The 25,943-nt window shown below is 38.0% G+C and overlaps 2 protein-coding genes across 2 annotated transcripts; one reads left to right on the plus strand and one right to left on the minus strand.

The window, feature by feature from the left end:
* Positions 1–686: 686 nt before the first annotated feature.
* LOC139469907 (RNA demethylase ALKBH5-like) lies at positions 687–12,262 on the minus strand. The gene is made up of 3 exons (XM_071252252.1): positions 11,558–12,262; positions 10,597–10,677; positions 687–9,936 (listed from the first exon to the last, which is right to left on the minus strand). The coding sequence occupies exons 1-3, from the start codon at positions 12,253–12,255 to the stop codon at positions 9,630–9,632; spliced, it is 1,086 nt and encodes a 361-aa protein (XP_071108353.1). The 5' UTR covers positions 12,256–12,262; the 3' UTR covers positions 687–9,629.
* Positions 12,263–16,026: 3,764 nt separating this feature from the next.
* On the plus strand, positions 16,027–25,319 carry LOC139469908 (fascin-like). Its single transcript, XM_071252254.1, has 4 exons — positions 16,027–17,004; positions 22,119–22,278; positions 22,732–23,036; positions 23,802–25,319. Exons 1-4 carry the CDS (start codon positions 16,143–16,145, stop codon positions 24,005–24,007), a joined length of 1,533 nt encoding a protein of 510 aa, XP_071108355.1. The 5' UTR covers positions 16,027–16,142; the 3' UTR covers positions 24,008–25,319.
* The last annotated feature ends 624 nt before the right edge of the window (positions 25,320–25,943 follow it).

Below are 25,943 nucleotides of genomic sequence, written 5' to 3' on the forward strand. Positions count from 1 at the left end.
TGGAACTCCACAGTCAGCAATATTTCAGCAACATCATTGTGGCCGGGGGAATATCAAGTCTACACCAGCCATGTCAAGGGCAGGTAAGGTTGGTGGAGGAATGTTGTGGAACTCCACAGTCAGCAATATTTCAGCAACATCATTGTGGCCGGGGGAATATCAAGTCTACACCAGCCATGTCAAGGGAAGGTAAGGTTGGTGGAGGAATGTTGTGGAACACCAGTCAGCAATATTTCAGCAACATCATGGCGGCCGGGGGAATATCAAGTCTAGTCCAGCCATGTCAAGGGCAGAAAAGGTTGGTGGAGGAATGTTGTGGAACTCCACAGTCAGCAATATTTCAGCAACATCATGGCGGCCATGGGAATATCAAGTCTAGACCAGCCATGTCAAGGGCAGGTAAGGTTGGTGGAGGAATGTTGTGGAACTCCACAGTCAGCAATATTTCAGCTACTTCATGTCAGCCAGGAGATCACCATCAATTATTTGCATCAAAGCAGAATATGGCATTTTGTTGCCAAAGTTTGATCTGCATTTTATTTGAATTGGTCAATCCATCTGTTTTCCCAACAATAATTTCTCTGTGTCCCAGTGGGAAATACAACGCCCAACTCAGTAACAAGAAACACTGAAACAAATGGATAAGATAAGGAGTTGTTTTTTTTATTATTTTCAACTTAGGGGGAATGGAGGAATATTACAGGCTAAGAAATGGCAGTAACAAAGTACAAATATTTCTGCAGAAATTTCACAAAATTGTCACCTCGAGAATTTTTAACATATGTCCAACTTCACATATAACGAGGTCCAAGGTATCCTTATTCATAGTCAATAATAGCTCTGATTGCCGCTGATGTAATTACCAAAAAAAACTTTTCTTTGATGTATCTACAGTTGAACGTACTGAGGTTTAAATTATATAAAATTCATTTCAATACATAAACAGCATTCCTAGTTTTTTGTAGACATAAACCCTCACGACATCTACAAACAGAACATAACTCTAACTTATTTTCAATATTCCAACCGACAGCACAGCTGTTGGATAACCAATGTCAATCACAATTGTTCATTTCCAACCAGCTGGTAACACTGACTCCTTGTAAACACTAAGCTTGGTTACAAGACTCCAGTTATGTACAAACATCAATCATCTTCTTACGTTATATACATGTACAATCATTTGTTCATCCTTAATCAAATAAATCACAGTCATAATAAAACTCTAGAACATCTATTTATAATTATATACACACAACACAAAGACATCCGCACAATTTTAACATTAACATGATCAAACACAAGTCTAACTGATAATCCTGACATGATTTAAGCCACAAAAACATGCATATAGAAATATATTCAGAATATGTGTCTCGAAATATGAAAATATCCTTGACCTAATGCCTCTGTTTGATGCTTTCTTTCAGCCTATCCTAAATGCATGAACAATCATATCAGGTAGCTTCCAGTAGGTAGGTCCATATACATGCATATTAGGGCTGGGACGGGTACCTCGGATACTCGGATAGGGTACTGAGGAGGACAGGGGTACCCACCGGACCACCCGGACCCGTGGTTAGTCACGTGACATATTGTTTAATGACAAAAGATTATCTAGGACTCTACGGTTACACAATAAGTGACTAATGTTTGCACTTCGTTGACTATGCACACATTCCTTCTGACTTTATATGTATGAATAAAGATAAAACTTCAGTCAACTTCAGTTTATGCATGAAGTGTATCTAAATACATTTTGCCAGGGCTACGGCCAAACTATTCCCAGTCGGACATTTGGACCTATCTCTTGAGACCTACAGCGGGTACCCGGGTAGGGTCGGGTAATAGGGGCGTGGGTACCCAGGTAGTAAATTTGGACTCGTCCCAGCCCTAGTGCATATCAGTACTTTCTCAGTTTATCCTTTTTGATTAAACGGGTATGTTTATGATTGAACACCAAATGATTGGAAAAACATTTTGATAATAGCACTGATGATAGCATGGAACATGTCATATACTAAGGAGGTGATTGGTCAAAGAAATAATGGGACCAAATCAATTATCTACCCATTTGATGTGGGGAAATATCTTTAAAGGGAGTGAAGGGGTAAAGCCTGAATTGATGGAGGGAACGGGAACGGTTCTGACAAGCCAAGAAACATCCGTGATTTCAGGATCCAGGACGCACCTGTGCACACAGAAATGCGGCGCCTTAGACAACTGGGCCAACAATGCCCCTAATGACTGTTAAACATCAAAGAAATAACTGGCTTTCTTTTAGTGACAGGCCATAAATGTCTTTTTCTAATCAGCCTAAAGAGCACTTAAATACTAATGGTAATAAAATTGATACGGACAAGTAGTGCAAACAAAAACTGATGATCCCGCTTAAGTTATATTAAAATCAACATCATACTGTTTACAATTATTCAGTCACAATAAATAAAAAACAACCATATTTTGGGGTAATGTACACTCATATTACATAACCTATAAACTACCTCAAAGAGCCCCTTTAACACTTTACTGAATAATAATAAACAATCCTTATTCATGTGTCCCAGTATCAACACACCCTCTTAAAGGGACTACACTCCATTGTCAATTGCCCTTTTTTTATTTCCGGAAAGTGATCGTATAATCGTAGAGGTCCAGGATGTTCTTTTGTTCAGTTTTGAAATTTGGAATTATAGTCTCGGATGGAGGTTAAGAGTGTGGAACTAATGCTGTAAAGCTCGAGAAAGCTGCTTTCTGATTGGCTAATGTTGACTTGTCAGTCATTTAATTGGTCGGGCAAAGTTTGTGAAATGTCGTTGCTTAGCAGTAGCAAGAACAAAATATCTGATCTTAATGAGACTGAAACTGTAATTCGGGTAATCATGAACAATTACATTGATATATTTAACATAATTTTCGTTGACAGATAAACATGATTTGAGTGAAACTTGCAGCTGAGCCCAGTACCCCTTTAAACTGAAAATACTATTCAGATGATGGAAAATAGGGAAAAACTGAATTGATTAAAGAAACAAAACATCATGAACATAACAGTAAAATTCTATTTAAAAAACAACCTTTTTCATGTAGTTCCTTTGTCTCATGGTAACATGGTACAAAATAATTAATGTGTGGTATATCAGTCATCAACACACCAAAGAACCTCAAACAGTACTTGTAACATACCTGGCAAATATCAACAATGTATACACATACACAGGTTACTAAGAGTACAATCACACAATACCAAGGAAGGCACCTCTTTTCCATGTTTGAAGCTGAACATTCTCTCCAAACCGTAAGCAAAAGTAAGCTTGAATTTCTGTATTTACATAAGAAAAAATGTGAAAGACAGTTTACCAAAGGTACATGTAGAGTTGCAAGTTCAATACTTTTGCATTTACAGATCAACATGGGCATCACCACTGTCTCAACCCTTCTAAATAAATGGAAGCTTAGGTTCTTCTTCAAGGACACACTCTTAATAATAACATGAAATCAAACGACATACCAAATCTGTAATCATTTTATACAAAAAGCTCCTTTCGTATACTTTTCAATACATAATCCGGGTCTAAATACAAATGTCTGTGTACAAGAACACGATATATACCATTTTTTAAACATAACATTCCCAGAATAAACACTGCACAATCCTACACTTGCAAGTGAGGGAGCAAAATTCACAATTAACAAAACAGCAGCAATCATATATATAGATAACATTGGGAGACCTACAGTGGAGCAGTCTCCATTTTACTATATGTAAATAATTTCTTGTGTAACCTTAAACAAGCAAACAAACAAATCGAAACAACAAATTATATTTCCATAGATTGTTGTGCATTCGGAACACACCAGGGATCTCTGATTATTTATATCATGTTTATATATTTATTGAAAACAGGTACAAATGCCCCTCCATGGCATACCAAGCACTGGCCTCACATGTGAGGAATCAAACCCTGTCTTCTGCATGAAAAAGTAAAAACTGTAACCATTGGGCCACCTCATCCTAAGTGTTGAAGCCACACTCAACAGTGGTTGAAGTTAGGCGATTGGGGGGCCTGGAGGTCTGCAGTTGTAAATCAATCATGTGACCAGGTGTGCATCAAGTCAGCCAATTTAACTTACCAATACAATGGTAAAATAACATTCACAAGAAGTTTACATCTAGCAAATCAATTCTTGTTTGTACCTATTTATCAAGACCAATCATTTACTTTTGTGTTGGGGGGTGAGTGAGTGAGTGAGTGAGTGAGTATGGTTTTACGCCGCTTTCAGCAATATTCCAGCTATATCACGGCGGGGGACACCAGAAATGGGCTTCACACATTGTACGCATGTCGGGAATCAAACACGGGTCTTCTGCGTGATGAGCGAACGCTTTAACCACTAGGCCACCCGACCACCCCCTTCTGTGTTGGACTTTACAGGACTTCAATTTGAGAATGGTATTCTACTCTGAGACAAACAGCACATGTGTGTCTACCTATCCAATGAGTTAATGAAGTCCGGTGACATTCAGTCCGTAGCTTCTTGTTCAGTCTCAGACATCATTACACATCTGTCCACATCTAATCAATGTAGTAACTTTGAAGATTCAGATTTTAATCAAAAACATTTTGGCATCTAAGCCTGGAGATAGAATCAGACACTGTTGTGTGGACAAATGATGAATAAAGAAGCAATACATAGGGACCAAGTTTAAACTTCAAGACAACCGAAAGTTGGACACATCAAAGTTTGAGACATTGTTTGACTATATAATGTCTAGCCAGTAGAGTGTAGCTGGGGTTGAGTAGTAATACCTGTGTAGGTTCTGCCATGGCAGGGTAATGTGGGAGACCAACCAACATTCAGGGCAAATCTGGGATACGACCCACAACCAAGATACCTGGTACTACGATAGTTGAAACTGCCACCGGACCAAACTGAAGTGTCTCCTTTTACCCAAACTACCCAGTAGTCATATTTTATCATATTACATTTTAAATAGCTAACTTAAATCCATCACAAAAATTACTCAACTTGAGCTTCTAGTTTTACATATTGTCCGATCACAGGTCATTGGACATCATATGTTTTCGGACGATCATGGTTATCGTGATTATTCACGCCATAAAAATATTGTAAAAACATGTACTCAGGTGATGCACTGTTTTAAGATAAAGTCGTGAAATGTTTTACAGTTGTTCTCGTGACTAACGGGAAGATTACAAATGTTTCTTAAGCGTACGAAAAGCCATAACACAGGGATACTTGGAACTATCTTCATGCAGAAAGAAATACGTTTAAACGTCAACTGCAGATAAGTCCAGAATTGTGGCTAGCTTTTTCATCCTTTATCCTGGCTGTCTATCCCGTCAGAATGCACCCTGCCAACTAAAATGAGTATCGAATGGTCACAGTATAGGATCTGGTTGACTGCATGCTACTATGTCCCAACAGTGTGGAGCTTTGCTCATGTTATCAACCCCTGGCCCAGAACAGTTTATCTTCAGGATGCTGTAAATTTGCTGACTAGTGCAAGACTAGTGTACTGTACTGAAAGATTATATGATTAGTTTAATTACAGGAACATTAATTTCTTGTCAAGAATTTGGTATGATGACTAGCATCATGTATCCAGTGTGATGCAATATAAAAAATGTATGCGTCCATTCTATACATTTGAGTGTACTGGATGCATATTTCTGCGTCGGGGAAAACCCTGTGGCTACCTGGTAGAGCTGCAGAAAGAATATATGGAGACACAAAGTCATACATGAAATATGTTGGTCTTTTATAATGTTCAGACACAATAAACCAATCTTGTTCAGACATTTTACAAACTGTAACCGATGGTTAAGATAAGTATTGTTTGCCAAGACCCAATCTACTGCTGAAGCTGAAGTTTACCCCTGCGGGCACACCTTGAAGGGGCTATTATTGAGATTCTAGATTAGCGGTACTTAACTGAAATCAATTTCCACTTTTTGACAAGTATCGATATCTCAGGGGTCAATAATGTTGAAACAAAGCTCCAACAACTACTTTGGTGAAACCAACAAGCACTGACATTGTTGTGACAAACCGAGGATCATAATCATAAGGACAAATCTGAGATTCTGATCAATTCTTGCAGTTACTGGAGACACTCAAGAGAGCCGATTGCTTCCATCTATCTCAGGGCAGCCATTAACATTCACAGACAAAACATGATGAACTCAGATATAGGTGGGTGTGCTCCAACATTTATTTAACATGGTGATTCTGTGTGAGTGAACAACTGCTGCAAGGTACTGAGCCAACACATTAATTTCCCAATAACAATCTAACCAAACAAGCCAAAAACACAAGACAAAATACAAAAAGAACGGGATATAATGTTATTCTTATTTGGCAGTCCACTCTATTTTTTTAATGAATAAGAAAACATACGAAAACAAAATGCAACAAAAACTGATATAATGTTTTTAACTTTTAACTTCACATCGTTCTGAATACACAGTGAATTGTGTTTGCTTACTTTTTTGACAACTCATTTGACATCAACCATAAAAAAATGGACAAACCAGTAAATTATACTTCGATAGTTTTGCATAGAATATAGTGAAAATTGGTAATTCTCTTCTTGCTTTCAGCATTCTGTGATGTGTTTATCCCCAGTTTATTTATTACCAGTAGCATAATGTCAAGTCAAATTAACAAGTGACACATAATCAATACCATGAATATAACTCAGTTAATAATCATTGATTTAATGACACAATGAGACTCGCTTCACCATGTTAAAAGGTTGACCATAATTTATCATGCAGGATTTTCATGTGATATTCTGTAAATCACAGATGCACCAAACGTTTAGGGTCATAACAATTCACTCAACAAAATGTTTCAGCATATCGAAAAATGTTATCTGTTTAATAAGTTATTTATTTCTCTGACATATGGAATAGTAATGCAAACATCCAATATAAAAACTCCAAAGTCGTCCTGACGTTTATGGAAAAAACAAAATGAACAAATTTATCATCTTTTTTAAGAGTCTGATGCTGCAGACTTTCTTTTCCAACCCCTGTCTTGCCAACAAAATGTAACTATGAAAAGTCTGTGTACAAACCTACTGAGACTGCTTGCCCAATCTTGTCTTTTGTTAATGTAAGTGTTAAAATATGATCCATTATAAGATGAGGTAGCTTGACAGATAGATATTTTTCTTGGCTTCATACGAGTGGCTAAGATTTGTTTACTAATTTACCATGATGATTTTCTTCTCCATAGTCAAAAATACCAAGTGGAATCAAGTTGAAAGTAACAATGGAACACAAGAAACAGGACAATAGAGTTGAACTGAATGTTATAATCAGAGAACAGGAACAAATAAAAGAGATAGCAATGCCTCCACAGATGATGAATCCAGACAATGTTGAAATCATATCTTTGTACCAACCACAATAATTACATATCAGATTCTTCATCAAACCATGGTTATCATTTCTGTACATTTAAAAGTACATATCACCTTGAAGGGATTTCTAAGCACCACTGACTTTCTGAAAATGACAAAACTTTTTGCCTTCAGTTGTTTAACAGTTCCTGTGCTGTTCTGTAGCTAGCTACTGGCAACTACCACATTCCTGTTCTTAACAGTACTGTATTCGAGATAATAGACGCCCAGGGCATTCTCAAAATTAGAAATAGGGGCCCTTAATAGAATAAAATTTTGATGAAAAAATACACAGAGTTAAAAGATCATAAATTTTGTGGTTTATGCTGACAGCCTGAAATGATACAAAAGAAACATCTGTGCCTATAATACACGACAGATATATTTTTCCTGAATTAAATTGCCCATAATTAAGGGTGCATATAACACACAAGTACGTATTAAACATGAATAAACAAATCTTGTGTACATTGATAAATCGGAAGGTGCCAATTGGGATTGTTCACTAGTCAGTATATTACCAAATATCGCTGTGGGTGCTTATTACGCCGAATATGGTAATACTATTGAAGGTGGAATGTAACACCTGGTGATCAAGGTAAGAAAAACATTGTACCTCTCAATCATCACTAACAATCTTGAAATTATGTGAAGCGGAAGTCCTTACAAAGTATCACCCGTCAACAGGTACAATATTTGTGTATTCTGACATATTACATTTTATTTCATACTATTACCATATTAATTCCATTAACAGAGATGTCAATGGTGCTTGGACTGTCCTCAGCAATCGGGAAGAAAAAAACAATAACAAATTGGTTCTTATGCAAACACTTTGACGAATTTCTTTCAGCATGTAATTGTGTGCCCAGGAAAACATAAACAAAAGACGGTTGTGCATGACTTTTGTTGTTGCTGCATGCAAGATGCGTAAGAACCAAGAATGTTTTCTTCAGCCTCCACACAAAAACATCACACTGCTGCCATGAGGGAATTATGCAATCAGGAGTTTCTAACAACAACACTGTAGTAGATAACCACAAATATGTACATCACAGGAGGAGGGCTGTCACTGATATCACGATATCTACATATCCATACTCAACTGATACATAATAATATGAATGCAAAGATTGAAATTTTAACTATGTTACCACACATTCATTGTATGTGTACTTCTTGAATACAGCAGCTGAATGTTGAATCACTTGTCCTTATGATAAATCATAATGTATAAAGAGAATTTTAATTAACATGATTAAAATCAGTAATTAATAATAGTCCTATGAACACATATAGCATGTTTAACATTGCTTACTATTGAGAAAATTTGTGTTGGACATGGGACTAATGCCAGATTCTAACACTCTGTGGCATGACTCATATCACTCATATATGCATTGAGATATATACTAGGGACTTATCTGTGATTCTAAACTAAGTGCCTTTGGCAGGTAAATTGAAAAAGATTGGATTTTTTAAAAAGTCTCATCTTCTTACATTCTGGAATTTTAATACTACATTCAATGAAATAATGTAAAACAAAGCATTAAAACATGAAATTTGGCATATGATATATTGATACTGAAATATCGAACCAATGACAGCCCTTTACATCATTAACATGTATGGATATGCAGATCAATAAACAATGTTCTTTATTTGTGACTTCAAAACAATGTTGGAACATACCTTGTGATACATCACTTGCTATGACAAGCCAACTAAGTATGATATTATCTTCCAATACTTTTGTAAGTACACAATGGACGTGGGGAAGTGGGAAATAATTCAGAGCAAATATATAATTAGTAATAACATACAACTGTGGAAACCCATATGGACAGACACAGCAGATGAAGATGATGAAAGTAAATAGGTAAATCTTGAAAAACAGGAATGCCTTGTAGGTATAAGTAACCAATGCCTATGCTGTCAAACACTTGATGTCTATCAGTTTGACTGCAATGTATTTGAAACATGTCAAGATGAATATGGATATAAAGTACTGACAGGTTTGTCAGACACATCAACCATATTTTTCACTGCTTGCTTCATAACAAAAAATCACACAAACAAAATAAAACCTCAAAAAACAGGCAAAGTATGTTCCAACTAGACACAACTGTCTCCAACACTTGGCACTTGACAAAGTTTGACACTATTTACTGGGTAAAGCACTTGATGAAGAAACAGGTTACGACTTCCAGTTGGAGAATCTAACTTCACGCTCAATCTTCGTGGTGGATGAGGCTGTGTCCTCCTCACATGAATCATTATTCTCCTCCTTGTCTCCATTACCGTGACTCAAGCAAATCACCTTAGAGTTTACTTTAGGAGGCTTTTGATTAAGCTTCTGGCTCTTTGCAGATTCTGCACGTGGCATGACTACTCTGTAGGTGTGACTTTGATTTTCATCTTCACTGTTAGATTCATCACTCGCATGTTGACGTTTCCGTGTGAAAGATCGGTCATCATCCAGTCTAGGTGCATTAGGTAAAACTCTGAGGACATAATCAGGAAATATATCATTTAAAGTTAAAGAAAAATTGGCTATAAATTTTTTTTTTAAATTTCAGCATGCTTTACTTTTGCCAAACATCTGCACTGCTGTTTCAGCTATTTATTTCACCAACTATAATAAAGATAGATAATGGACATTAAAATTCAAACAAGATTAAAAAATATTTGAAACTGAAACCATAATTTTCAGTCCAAATATACATGTACTCCCTACAAATGAAGACCTGGGATAGAATAGGTCTTCAGCAAGTAAGAGGTGATTAACGGGATTGGGTAATCAGGCCCATTGACTTGGTTGATGCATGTCATTGTATTCCAATTGTGTAGATCGATGCACATAATAGCAATCACTTGACTGTCTGGTCGAGACTCAATTATTTAAGACTGCCATCATACACAGGGTTAGAAATTAACACTAACCCGCTAGCCTGGGGCTAGTGCAAAATCCTACAGGCTAGTACAAATTTCCCCATTGTTTTAACATTACAAGGACATTTTATCTTTACCCGGGCTAGTATAGCTTTTCAGTTAAGTTCTCACTCGTACATAGCTGGAATATTTCTGAGTGCGGCATTAAACAACAAACAAACGACAACATGTACGAGTATCATGGGTAAAGTGCTTAAAGGTCAAAATATTACCTTCTCAAAATAATGACTGCACGCCTTGCAACAACATCTTGAGGTCGGATGCAGTGAGTAATGCCATCAGCTGCATAGCCACTGAAACAAAAACACAAGTTAGTGAAAATATGATGACCATTTGGCACTTCAAAGAATCTTGGTAATCACCTTCCAATGTCTACAGAAAAGTCTTATCATGTGTGACACACAACAAATAATCCTGTATTTAGGAAAAGATGCTCCATATGCATATCATTTTTAGAAAAATAGAGTTCCAGACGTACAGAACCCAAACTTTGGGATAGTTTTCATTACGCCTTTAAAGTCCTCTGAATTTTTTGTGAGATTTTTTTTTCATACATTGAAATATATTTGAGATTTATGGGGTAAAACAGCTGATCTTCAAATTTTTATACTTATTGTGGATTTTTTTTCAATTATTTGTAGCCAATCACAGATGTTGTAATGTGATGAAAATCCTACCGTGTGTATTGGCACACTTTCCTACTTAAGTCAATCTGTGTGTGTTGTGTATATATTTGTTGTTTAACGCCACCCACAGCTTGGAGAGTTTCAATATATCATGATGTATGTTTTCACAAGTTCTCTGAATGTCTTGGTATAGCTTTTTAGATATTATGTTATAGTTGCATCCTACGAACAGCAATGGGGTGCTAGGGTCACATTCTTCCGGAGGGTGTCAATCTGTAGCCACCTCGTAGTGACATACTGAATGGCTAATAATACTAGTAAATGATGAACAGATGAAGGAATATGGTGACAGCAGCTAGTGAAAGAAGTAATGACATTTCAAACGTCACCAAGGTTACATACAGATAACAGTGTAGCAAAATTTCATTCATGCCAACTGGTATATTTGAAGCTAAATAATACTTAATGTCTTTTCACTGTTGACCTTCAGATAATTTCTATACAATTCGCATCATACACAGGTACGATGATTTTATTTTCATAATACCTTAGGACTGTAACACATCCTCGCTGAATAGGCAAAGTAAGGACTGGCTTTGACACTCTGATCGGTTTGAAGGAGAACCTGCAACCAAAGCTCAGAGCGCTGTCACTAAAAAAAGATACAGAAAATATGGGGCGGTCAAATATGTGAGGTGGATCAATGTGCGAGACGATGCATCCCCCAGGCATATAGTCATTGATCACAGCACTGTTGACGAAGCCCCTGGGGACAATATCAGCGTCATATAAGGGGTTTATCACAAGTTTCTCTATCCACTTGGGTACTTCGTCTACATTCCCCTTCGGATAAAGCCTCTCCTGACCAGGCCCTTTCTTTGCCATCTGGGATCCGTAGGTGTACCCTTCGCCAAAGAAATATTTATTTCTCAATGGTGCTCGATCAACGGTGCAATCTTTGTATACCCCTGCTTCGGCTTCAGCAACAACCTCGTCAATTTTCCTCTCGATCTCTTCGCACTGCGCTGTTGAGAAGAGCCGACGTTGCTGAATACTGTCGTCAAGTTTACGTAACTCGTCCTCGCGTTCGTTTTTGACGTGATCTTCATACCTCGACGATGGTTGGTAAAAATCTGCATACATAGTATCATATTCACCCCCTGAGTTGCGCTTTTTGACTGATTTAGCAGGCTTTGATTGATGTTTTAACTTGTGTCGCAGATCGACAACACTTTCAGCGGCCATGTTGCTGTATCATTACCCACAATTCCTAGAGGTAAACACAGGAAAACGCGCCAAATCTCACGTCGTTTCACGCGAACAGGGCATCCGAGGACATAATTGTGCACGCTGGCACGTTCTGCTAAGGATACAAAGTCACTCAAAAACATTTTGATTCAAGATTGATGAATAACGTTTAGTCAAGCGTAATTGTTTTGAACATGAGTGTTTGTTATTCTAATTATTACAAAATTAAATGCATAAGATCAGATACGATGATTGTCTCTCATAATAATTTATATAATGATAATAAAATGACAGCGAAAAAGATAGACTAACATATAGTCTCTGAAATGAACATATCATACAGAAAAAAACAGTTGTTCGGTTATCTTAATAAAAATCTAATAAAAAGGGAGCCCAGTGATTCTCTTCATTTTCAGTACTGCAGTAATCTAGACTTGTCAAACATTATAGACTTGCATGGGCTGTAGTTGATATAAATGTATCAGGGTCTGTAAGACAGACTACGAAAAAGAGTACGGGCCAAAATATATGGAGGGGAGCTCTTACTACACGGTTACATCAAATGTTTTTCGGTTTTCAAATATATTAATTTAAACATTTACATTTAACAAAATGCGATACATTCCCAAAAATGAATCGACCACCACAACAACAACAATAAATGACAAAATGACAAGACCTTGGATTGAAAAACGTGAATCTTAAAAAGGTCCTGTAAGGGTGGCTATCTAATATTCGATAGTCACGTTTTGTGACCTGAGTAGGTTATCGGACATCTGTTAAAATGCAAGCTTTACACGGGAGAACCGGTTGAACTTAATTTCCCTGATATTTTGATAAAAAAATATTATGCCATTCTATTTAAAAACAGAGAAAACTATATGTTGTGATGGGACTAAGGTTGTTCCAAGTTACAATTTTGTGTGAACTAAATTGGGTCTGAATTAAAAGATGCGTCGTAAAATATACACACTATGCCACAGGTGAATATCAATGATGTTGTGTTCATCACTTACAAATATGTAAACTTAAACTCACCGATATTTGTGTGAGGTTAATTGCCATATTTGGAAGATAAATTTGGTTAGGCCATTGGCTTCATGATATATAATTACGTGTACATTTTCACAGCATACTTCAACACCAGTGCTACAGCGATGTGCGTACCATGTGTGTACCCTGTCCAACGAGAGCATTCTATTCAATCTTATTCTATTCTACGGAATACATGCAGACCGCCCAAGTGGTCTAGTTGATAGAGCGTCTGCCCGGAGAGAGGCAGGTGGGTGGTTCATATCAACAGGCGTAAAAATATGGTAGTTGTTGTTACCCTGCCTAGCATTAAATATGGAGAAACAAGGACTAGTCGGTTCGGATTCAGTATACTGTGAGGTGCGGTATCCATGTTAACACTGGGCGTGATATCTCCGTGGGACACACACACGTCTCTATGAACACGACGTTAAGCCACATTTCACCCAATCTTACCTTTTCCATTTGGCCAAAATCTCAAGCAATCATATCGTCGCAAGCATGTTTTGCCACGGGGATTCTGTATGTTGACAAGACTGCTGTACTCGTCCTATGTTTGACGTTTTGGCTCCAATGGGAAGGATGATTTGCAAAATAACTCAAAATCGGGAATAGTCTATTATTTGTTTGCTTATTTGTTGTTTAACGCCGCACTCAGCAATATTCAAGCTATATGACGGCGGCCTGTAACTTATCGAGTTTGGACCAGACAATCCAGTAATTGACATCATGAGCATCGATCCACGCAACTGGGGTACGATGACATGCATCAACCAAGTCAGCGGACCTGACCGCCTGATAATTTTTTAAATAACGTTTCCAGTGATGGGAATAAAAGTAACAAACAACAGATGTTGTTGGATACAGGGTATTCATTGCCCTGTACCTACTGACATTTAATAGAATATTCCCGATTTTTAGTTATTTTGCAATTTGGAGCCAAACACACAGCAGAATGGTGATCGAGTGGTTATTGTTGGTGACCCCGCAGAACGCATGTCATGAAAAGAAACCGTGGATTGTTCTGTTATCAAAGATACTGCTATGACTGGGCCAGATGTAATGGCTAAAGTATTGCTTTATAATATAAAACTGAATAATGTTGTGTGAAACAGTGTTACAGTAAAAGAACACTTAGTCAATTAAAAAACATGTCTTTAAAATTAAAAAAACAACATTTTTTTTCGAAAGAAGCTTTCCTCTTCTGCTGTGGATTCAAGCAAACTAGACTTGGTTACTTTGATCTAGACTTGCCTATGCTTTTAGTAAAAGAAACATACATAAAATATATAAATTCCAGTCAAAGCGCAGGACAACAGTGTATGCACCACTCGCCCTTTGACTTTGTCACGTCTAACCCAGCTAACCCCATTACTTGACTTTGGAGAACATTGTTGAGATATTTATTAAGTGAAACGAGGTAGGTCTACTGCAACTACAGTTTTGTCTCAGTGAAGATGCATGGATGATCTCTGAACGTTTTAAATATATGCCCGGGCCATTGTGTCCCTAAATCCTAACCCACACATAACATACAACATACTCTATGGTCGATGGGTCTAGTGTCGTGGGATGAAGAGAAAGAAGACGTGACGTTGTATAGATATCTGTAAAGTGGCATTGCATAATAGCTTGGTACAACTTTAGCGGGATACTCGTTGGGGTAAGATACCGGCAGATAACCTCGAAATTACACTGAGATAAAAGTATTCCAGTAAACTCGAGTATATTTTCATTACATGTTTTTGAACGTATACTCTTTGGGGGCATAAATTGATCTTGCAGCTAATATAATCTCATATTCTGAGTCAAACGATACATTACATACTGTGAAATATCACCCGGCGAATCCTTCACGAGTAAAATCAATCTACGTTTAATCAAAAACGCTTGATATATTCTGGAGTTGAAGTCATAAGAAACAAACAATTACAGTAACCGGTCTTGGAATGGAAACGTTCTTGGAACCTCTAGGGCGATCGTTTACTTCCCAAGGACTGTTCTCAGTGACCGGTTGCAGGACATGAGCTCTGCCCACATTAGTCAATAAATACAGAAGTTATCTCCCTTAGAACACTCGTCACGCACGATTGCACCCGATGGACGAAAAGTGTGTGCATTGATGTTGTATTCAAGACGACGTTAGAACATGTTAAAAGTAACATGACAGATTATTTGACTGCCCGAAGAGTGGTAAACAGATAAACTGTCCTTGGTCACCCAGTGTGGTCGGGCAAAACAATTATGAGAGACGACTATCGTTGAAATCCGGTACCAGCTAGGCTACTTCTTCGAATTTCGTTGAGCCTAATGTAACAATGTTACACGCATGTGACCACTCACCCCAAATCGTGAAACGTCATTTGTCGACAATTCAGAATTTACTTAGATCGATATCAAAATTAAACCTTTGACATTTTTCTCGGACCTTGTTTTTGTTTACAAATTGAGGCGTGAATCGATAGAATGGGCTCGCTAAAACAGATTGAAATACAAATCACCGCAAACGAATTCACTTCACTCCCTGTAAAACTATCAGCCGAAATATGATACACATTCAGCTCTAAACACAACTGCGGCATGAACTTTTTGACAAGCAACCCGACTCCCGAATCGCATTCCCCTCACATGAGCCGTCGACAAAGAACTCTCTTGTGGAGAGGGAGTGGAATGCCTCAACCAATCAAATTTCGACTCATAATGTGACGCAGTCAAAACGAGGCCCAACGTGCAGCTTGTCGGCTGCTAACATAAAAGACTGGGAGCTTAGGCAGGCAGGTAGTGTTTGGCTGAGTTGTGTCATAGGTATTTGCCGTGTTTATATGAAATCATAATTTTGCTATAGATTCAGGATGTCTACAAACGGAAATGCTAATGGTCACAGTCACGGTGGACCAGATGTTTTGCAGTGGAAAGTTGGATTGATAAATAATGCACAGAAATATTTGACAGCGGAGACATTTGGATTTAAAATCAATGCATCTGGCCAAGGTCTGAAGAAAAAGCAAACTTGGATACTAGAACAAGACACAAAGGACGAGGTAGTGTACATTAGGAGCCACTTGGGTCGTTATATATCTGCGGATAAATATGGAAAAGTTACATGTGAGAAAGAAGCTGACGAACTTGAACGTTGTGACAAATTTGTCGTTGAGTATGCCAAGGATGGAAGCGGTCGATGGGCATTCAGAAATCTTGAACACGGGAATTATTTTGGGGGAACCGATGACAATGTGCAGTGTTTCTCTAAGACCGTCACAGACACTGAGTTATGGATTGTCCAGTTGGCAATTCACCCCCAAGTCAACCTCCGTAACGTCAACCGTAAACGTTATGCTGTGCTCTGCGACGACGAAATCCAGTGCAAAGAAATCGTTCCATGGGGTGAAGCTGGACTTGTCATTCTGCATTTTGCCGATGGGAAATATTCTCTGAAAACCTGCGACAATAGATTCTTGCATAGAGATGGCAGTCTTGTCAATGAGCTTGAGGATGATGCCAAATTTACGCTAGAAATCAGGTCAGGTGCTACCTGCGGCCTTGCGTTCAAAGACTGTAAAGGATATTATCTGACGGCTGTTGGATCCACTGCAACCATGAAAGGGGGTAAAAACAAGACAGTTGGAAAAGATGAATTATTCACCCTTGAAGATAGTCACCCACAAGTTGTCCTCACAAGCACAAACAATAAGAAATTTGTATCGATTAAACAAGGTAAAGTGTCACCTGAATTATACTGCTTGTTTAGTATTTAGTATTAACATTTGTTACCAATTAATACGCTGTAGATATATATTACACCACAGGAATTCGTGGCAATACTGTTAATATCAGTTTAAATAACCATCGATTTTATTTACACATTCGAATTCTTGTTTTTACCTATATACTCTACAGGCTATATACAGATATACTCTGACAGATACAGCCTGTTATAATGATTATTTATTACATAGATCTATACAGCCATTCATGTAATCTGCTCATTGTGAAACTTGGAATTTATATCCAAAACAATTCTGGGAAGTTTGTTTGACATATTTTGTTTTATGCAATGTTTCCAATGCATATGAAATCAGAGATACGCGAGAAAGCCATGAAAGCAGTTGCCTGTCACTCACTCCCAGTCACCGCATAAGCATCACTGTAAAAGCATGCGCGCACGTGCTTTTGTAAACTCGTGTTCAGAGATCGTGTTTTCACAATATTCAGATCGATTTCACGTCTCGCCTTTATCAGCACAGTGAAACATTTCTCACATCGTTGCAGTTTTTCTTCCTCTTGTTTTGCCTTTGTCAAGTTAAAAAATGTCACCAATGTCACCGTGACATGCAGACACATTACACTGTTAAGCCCAATTTGCCCTCTATTAGGCCCAATGTTCACGTGACAATAGTGCTGGTAGCATAAAACTAACCTTAGAAAATCATTCAAGGCTATAAATGTATTATATGCGCTGCAGTATTTTGTTAATATTATATCTTGACTACTATATCGCTACATAGCTGCAATATTGCCGATGCGATATAAAATGGTAACATACACAATCATTTTAGTTTGACAATCATGTTCGATGGATCAGTGATGCATATTTTCAGTCATTTTATGTTCAGCATACATCAATATTTCAACTTAATGTAGTTTTTTTCTGTTTGTGAAAAGGAAAGATGGAAGACTAGTAAGCATTTTATTGATTAATGTATGTAAAGCCCAGTCAAGGTTGCCATGGCGACTTTCCCTCGAAGATGAGTCACATTTCACAAAATTTCGCGTTTGTATTTAGCGTCCCTACAATCTCACACATGAGGAACCCATTTTTTGTATGTATCCTTGAAAAAAGTTTTCTCAGCCTTCCGGCAATGTTCACCCGCTGCTGGTTATTCCTTGCATTGTTCGGAGGATTTAACCTTCATTTCACAAAACAAATTTAATTAGACCTTTTGAATTCTGCCCAAACGTTTTGAATGAAGAATAGAAGTTGCAATGCCTTACCTAGTCTGTCTCGCATCAACTGGACCATATTATCTTGCCTTACTGTAATGCTAAATCCCGTAAATGGAGCAAGTCTATCGATTCTGAATACCCCATTTCAGTAGGGCTCCTGTTTAATTTAAATGGATTTGTTTGTTTCTATCAAAATTATATATTTTCATTGACTAAGCGTTATTAGCCTATGCCTTACGGTATTGTCCCTCTTTAAGAGTTCGGCTTATATCAGATTTCGTCTCCCGTTAGTTTTCCGACCCTTATTCGTACCTGTGTGAAGGTTCTAATGTGATAGAAAGAAATGATAAGCTGTACCTGACAATGCCCGGCTCTAATTGTGGTTAATTGCACAGTGAAAAGGCCACGGCATTTGGGTATGATGACACACGGATGTCAGCCAGGAGGAATTCCCGATTTTGAGACTCTCTTACGAGAACTTCCCAGCAGATGCTGAATGCAAATGAAAAGATCAGTAAATAAGTGTGCATCGACACGTTGTGACGTCTTATTTGATATTAATGCGTCTTTAGTGTACAAAACACGCCTTGAACCTTTTTTGAAGTAAAATGTAGAGATACAAGTGTTTTTGTTATGTCCTGAGTCCACAGTATATGTTACCTGTTATGTAATGGCGATAGTTTGCTTTGTGGCATGTGTGTTTAGAATGGAAAAGGGACTTCGCATGTCTTGCTCAACACTCGCAGAAGTAGAATTGACAATTTAACGAGGATTAAGTGTTGTCAATTGTTGGTCAGGAATCCTTTGTACAACATAGTCGAGTAGCGCCCTTGTTGGCTGAGCCAATGCATCCCCCGTTTCAGGAACGCGACCAGCCCCTCAGCAGCTACGAAACAATATTGACATATCCTGATGATACACGGCATGTTTGGAAATTTAGCTAAGCATGTATGAAGTTTCTAAGGAGAGCCTTTATATTGACCTTCAGGCGTAGGGGCTGCAGTGTTAAATCACTAAAGCAACATAATTCACGTAATCTCCCGTTTAGCCAAAAGTAGGGAACCATTTAGTACCTTTTATTGCATCCTTATATAGAAGGAATTTAAAGGGAAAAGACAAGGAGAGAATAATACGAAAGTTTTGTGTACTAAGGTGGTGATCTGCAGTCAAATTTTCATTTCTGTAACCAAATAAACAGATATTGTAGTTTGTTATTTGGTCTTGTACCTGACAACTGCTTGGCTATTATGCCATGTGCATTCTGTAGCACGTGAGAATGGTCATCTTTTGTTCTTGACACCGACCCTGAATGGAGTGTTTTGAGCATGGAAGACAATATTTACATGTTTTATGTTGTCATTCTGTTCTTTTGTCTTGACTGTAGGTATGCAATTGAGTGAGACCTTTATATAGGCTTTGACCTTTTAGTTTGACATTTTCGTTGATCATGTGCATAGATGTCATGGTTTTCTGTTCTCTCAGAAAATCGATTCAAGTGAAAAACCAACACTCATGATTGCAAGGACCATTGCTACGTCGTTATCTATAGTGATAGAACCTCGAGTTGGCAGCATTCTTCATTGATAAATAAGGTCAGGCGGTTCAGAGTCATTAAAATTCTAGTGTTTCTGTGGCTAGTTGCGTGCACGGCAATGTGAAGGACGACTGAAATTACAGACCATAGCTTCACGCTGGAGGGCTAATGAACAACTGAGGTCCTCTACGCGTGCTTGTATGGTGCACAACATGGACTTCTTTGTTAAGTATCCATGGCTGTCATTTAGTGAAGACGAGGATGTCGTCTGCCTGATGTCGATCAATAAATTTGAGATCGTTTTGGGGATAGTTCAGGTCGCCGCCACTGAATGCTGGCTGTCAAACATCTCTAGCAGTGTTCTGAAAGTCCTGCAGTATACTTTGCCTGCAGACCATGTTCAACAATCATAGTGCCATGATGTTGTAAAAAAACTCAGGGTAAAATGACTTGTTCTTAGTAAAATGAGTACGATATGTTTTTCTTTATCACCCCGTACAAAAATATATATTGATAGCATCCACTTGAAATATTAAGTTCATAATGGCACTCGGAAATCGTGAGCTGTTCATTTGATCAATGCTTGTACATGTTTAAAAAAGGGTTTTGATTTTGTCAGACATCTGAAAAACGTGAGAATGATTGAAATGAACACGTTAAGCTTTTCCTGTTACTTCCTTATTGAATACATGTGATCGTTAAACTAACGAACGACATGACGCTGGAATAAGAGGACTCTAAAGGTTCACTAAACTCCTGTGGTTTTCCACATCCTTCAGAGGTTCTTCATCAGAGTTCAGACCATTTCTACGATGTGGGCAGCATGTGTTAAAAGTTTGTCAGCAGTGAGCTGTTTGCTCGGTGGCGTTGTTACAACATGACGGACGGTGCTGACTACTGTCAAAGGTGTTGTGATCCCCATTTCACATCGGCTAGTGTTTCAAACTGACTTGATGAATGTAATGAACACCATCGAGCCCTTCTGACAAACGGAAGCAGTTGCTGCAGCAATTGATATGTCAAGTTGTTTGGCTTTCGATTCCCAGAGTTATTGGTCGACATAATTACGATCAGAATTACTTACACTGATATTAATGATAACAGTTTTTTTATACACTCCTGCTTCACTGTAATGTGAATATCTTCGGTTCCTTGCTTTCGTGACAACGATTAAACTATTTCCGTTTAGGAAGCTCTAATTATAGTTCAATAAATATTCAATTAGTTGATCCTAAGTCAAAGTAGACCCCCAACAAAATACCTTATTCTCACCACATGTATTAAACCGACTTGATATAACACATGCGTCCTGGGGGATTGAGAAACAAAATCAATATTTACGGTTTCAAGCAGTTGTGTAATGAGAACCTGTACAGAGTGTATTTATCCAGTGAGAGAATGCCCCCCATCTTTGCGCCACAGGAGCCTTAGTAAATGAAGTGGGTGTCTGTAACGACACTGTTTACATGCGGAAATCTAGGCGACCCCACATCACGTAATTGTATCCTGATATCTGACACTGCCTGGTTGCTTTCAGACACGGTTAGGTTTGTCATTGAGACAAGTCAGACGTCAAGTGTGAATGTAACATACCTGAGATATTCGACCCGTGAAGATTCCGGGGTAGAATAGGTCTTCAGAAACACACGCTTGCCGTAAAGGGTGACTATGCTTGTCGTAAAAGGCGACTAACGGGATCGGGTGGTCAGGCTCGCTGACTTGGTTCATGCATGTCATCGATCACAATTGCGTGGATCGATGCTCATGATATTAATCACTGGATTGTCTGGTCCAGACTCCATTATTTACAGACCGCCGTCTTATAGCTGGAATATTGCCGAGTGCGGCGTTAAACAACAAACCAACCAACCTGATATATTCATAGCCGATATTAAGAGAGCTACGTATAATTTTGTTTTCCACGTGCTATTTGTCAGAGTAATTCGTATAACTGCTGATTTATACATCACGGTGCCTTTGTACAAAACAACCTCAGTGCTACGACTGTCCTGTAGTAAGTCTATGTTAAGGTATTCGAGTTATGATTAATAGCATGTTTGAATGATACTGTCATTATTGTGAAGAAGTCAACTGATTTCTTCTGACTTTTTGTCAACCTGAATGTGTAGGGATGGGCCCCTGCAACTTTGGAAGCTGATTTTAAATGACTAGAGTTGCCACAATGAAGATGTCAACCTTAGTGACTTTTCAAACCTGAACTTCAGTCAAGCTGATATGATTTTAGGCTGGGACTGTGAGTTTGTTGAACCTTATCAGTGGGAGATTGTTACAAATGATATGGTGATGCTTTTGTAATCTGCATTTGAATGTGTTTGTATATTTGTTTTAGGTGTGGATCTGTCAGCCAATCAGTCAGAATTGTGTGAAAAGTCGACATTCCAGATGGAGTTTGACAAACCCAGTCAAAAGTGGTCCTTCAGAACAACAGCAGACAACAAGTACTGGTCCCTCGAGTCTTTTGGAGGAATCCAAGCAACTTGTTTGACTGTGTGAGTTTTAAGCTGACTGGAAATTAACAGTTTCATTTTTTTGAAAGTTCATGAAAAGTTTATTTGGCTTAGATATATGTCCATACGTAACCATCAAGGGTCTGTATTTTTAAAAAAAAGTTAAAAAAGCTTCAAATAGGACTTATATATTGCTGAATAGAGCGTTAAACAACAAACAAACAAATAATTCTGAAAATGTAACAACCTCAAAAGTGGTTACATTAAAGATACTGTGACCTTTGTGCAGGTGGACTCACTAGCCATGTACTATGATGTAGAAAAGAAACATATAATAGTGTAGCGCTGTTTTATTGTGAAAGTACATTCTATTCAAGACCGCTGGTTTAAAGTAAAACGCTTGACAAGCACAGATTCATTCTAAAGCCTTCTGCCTTGTTTACCATGTCTAATATAGGTAATGCTTCTCTCATTCTGTCACATTGGCCATTTCAGGTCCAGTAAGTCCCTGTTTGGTGTGGAGTCCATGGGGGATGGCACAGTTATTATCACTGCAGATAACGGTAACTGCTTGTACAACAAACAGACTGGAAGCATCTTATCCAACCTGGAAAACCGAGAAGCAGCCACACGCTTCATAATCCGCATGATCAACAGGCCATTCCTTATCCTCAAGTGTGATTTTGGATTTGTGGGTTTGAAGTCTGCCACATCAACAAAACCAGAATTAGTCTGCAACAAGACAACTTATGGAGTTACCTTCTTGGAACCGCAGGATGATGGGAAATATTATATGAAAGGTAGGTCAGGCTGGCCTTGCTTATTGTTTGTGTTTTTGAAAAGTAGAGCTCTTGATGTGTAAGAAATGAAAATAGTCGACAGTAAAGGATTGGCTTATATCTGAGTAAGACAAATAGGACTGCTTGTACTAGTGTTACATATACAAATCCTTCTTTTATAGTAAGCCATTTGTGGATTGATGCTCATGGTTTATTCTCCCTGCAGTGTTTTATTGTATGATAAACAACGACCACAAGCCCTTTTATTTCTTATATGAGATATGAACATTTTGTACAGCCCCTTTGGAAACAATACATTCATTAATAGTAGGACATTCCTCACTTGTATAATAAATATAGAATACTAAACGAGCTCCCGTGTAATACCAATTTTATGAAACGAGTGAATAGTTGTGGTATCCCACGAGCGAAAGCGAGTCGGATACCACAACTATTCACGAGTGGTCTCTTCACGGGCAAGTAATAAATTCAGAATCTTCAGTCAAACAAGAAATTACATGTATTCAGTTGATTGTAGTAATTAAACCATTATGGTGTCACGCTATTCTTCTTCCAGTTCTGAGGCAGGAATTCAGTGACCATTCTAAACATGTATTTTATTCAGTAAAGCTGATGCAACTATTGGTCAATATGAAAAATTATAGAGAAATTATACATCAACCGTAACATGATTTCTCCAGTCGGTAATTGTAATTTTATAGATAGGAAGGCATGTTTGTACAGGAAGATTGCACATGGTAATAATGCACCTATATTCCCTTCCAGCTTTGAACAACAAGTACTGGTCTGTAGCTGATGACAATAGCCTGCTAGCCGACTCTGACACTGGTACCAGCCCCTTCTTGATAGAGTTCCAGGGACAGTCCCTACTCTCCATCAAGGCCCCTAACGGCAAATACCTGAAAGGAGAACAAAACAGTTTTGTTGCCAAAGGAGAGGAAATTGATTCCTCCACCCTGTGGGAGTACTAGCTCAAACAGTGGAAGAAAGACAAGCAAGCCGGCTGGCTGACTGACTGACCCACAGGCCTATGTGGACCACAACCAAACTGTGCTTTCATGTATGACGATGATGATGTAAAGATCGCTGGCTGGGACCAATATTCAACATTCAGCCACTTTTCTATTATATATTTGTTGCCAGTGTTACACCAGTGGTGTTATGAAGGTAATTGGGCATATTTCAAATGCCTTTCATTAATCAGCGGATTTGTGTACAGATGAAGTTTCCTATGTTTTACCCTATTGGGTGATATGTATTTCCATCATATTTGTACTGAGAAGATTCACTATTGCCAACAGTTGCTAGCTTCTCTCATGAAATGTTTTCCTCAACATACATGGTGCTCCAATTCCATGTTGATACAATAATGTGGATTAAAGCTCCAACCCTTTCCACATGGAAACAGATGAAGAAATATTTTACTAGCATATGTATTTACATTTAGTGGACCAGTCATATTTTCAGCATTGTCACTAAATTGTACCAAAATGTCTCAACGAACAAGTAATCTTCCTATGCACATTACCCAAACCATTTTTGATCTCCTGTTAAACATTGCATATATGTTACATGTTCTTCATCCTTCCATAACACATTGAGATTAGACAGAGCAGTTGTATAGCAACCTATGCCCTTGACATATCAACGGTAGTCTTCAGTCAGCTTTGCCCTGAGGAAATCTTAACTGTTAACTCGAACTGAAAACTAGTTATCCATCAGTCCAAGTATATTGTTAGAGATTTAGCTTGCTACTGTTATACATGTTTCTAATTCTGGAAGATTAATATATGTTACACAGGTATTTGTAATTGTTCCATGCTCGTTGCTCATACTTTTGGGACTTGTCAAGATCTTGTGATTGTTGTAACAATGTTGTTACTGAAAAGACAAAATGAATACAGGCATATATTGACATATATCTGTTACTGGAACTACTGTAAGGATTATGAGGAATGTTCTCAAGAAACCTATGGACTAATAATTTGCCCAGAGTGCAACTGTGCTTTGGATGGACCTTAGTCAAGAGTCTCCCTGTTTAAGTAGTGTCATCTCTTTCAATTCTTGTTCTCCCTGCATGAATGTGATATGCGAATGATGTATGCTGCTTCACTCCAACACGGAGAGTGTATTGCGAGTACATGTACTCATCTATCTACAGTGGATGACAGACCAATGCTCAGATAGCGCCTCTTTGTGCAATGCTGTTATAACCAGGATCAGTGCTTTGATATGGACCTGTATGTATGCAACTGTTCAGTCAATAAAGCGCTTGAAAATTCAGATTGAGTTGGTTTTACATTTAGCATCAATGCAGTTTAGCTTATAATGTATATACATCATTGAAATTTACCATAGTATCGTAGTATTTAGCCATTTTTGACATGCTGTCAAAGTTGTCAGTGTGACTGTTAATATGTTACACGAATCCAATGAGGCTGTTGACATTCCATGCTGTTTCATGAGGTATTTACAAATAGATCCGTTTCATATACTTTCTAGAAAATTCTGTACTCTGAAGGCTCTTACTCTTACATCAGTAAGTTGCAACACCTTTTTGATTATATCCTTTCAATGTGACACGTCATATCCTTTAAGTACATATATATGTAGGTAGGGTATGTCAGGAAGAGGACTTGTTAAATTGTGGGAAAATGTTAGACTTCGCCTCTAAAAAGTCATTAACCAGGTAGTTTCAGATCGTAATGATGTCAGTAAATCCCCTCCGGGATCGTTTTACCATATGGTATTAGCTCATACTATGTATCAACCCCCCTTTTACTCATGGGTATTCAAAATATTTGGAGCAGAATAGAATAACACTGTAATTTATACGCCTCGCTTCCCCGCAAGTGTTTGTTAGAAGGTATTTTTGAGAATATAGGAGATGTGTCATAGCTACACATG

Source organism: Haliotis cracherodii, unplaced genomic scaffold (assembly GCF_022045235.1).
Source record: "Haliotis cracherodii isolate W230 unplaced genomic scaffold, xgHalCrac1.p SCAF_2, whole genome shotgun sequence".
Classification (NCBI taxonomy): domain Eukaryota; kingdom Metazoa; phylum Mollusca; class Gastropoda; order Lepetellida; family Haliotidae; genus Haliotis; species Haliotis cracherodii.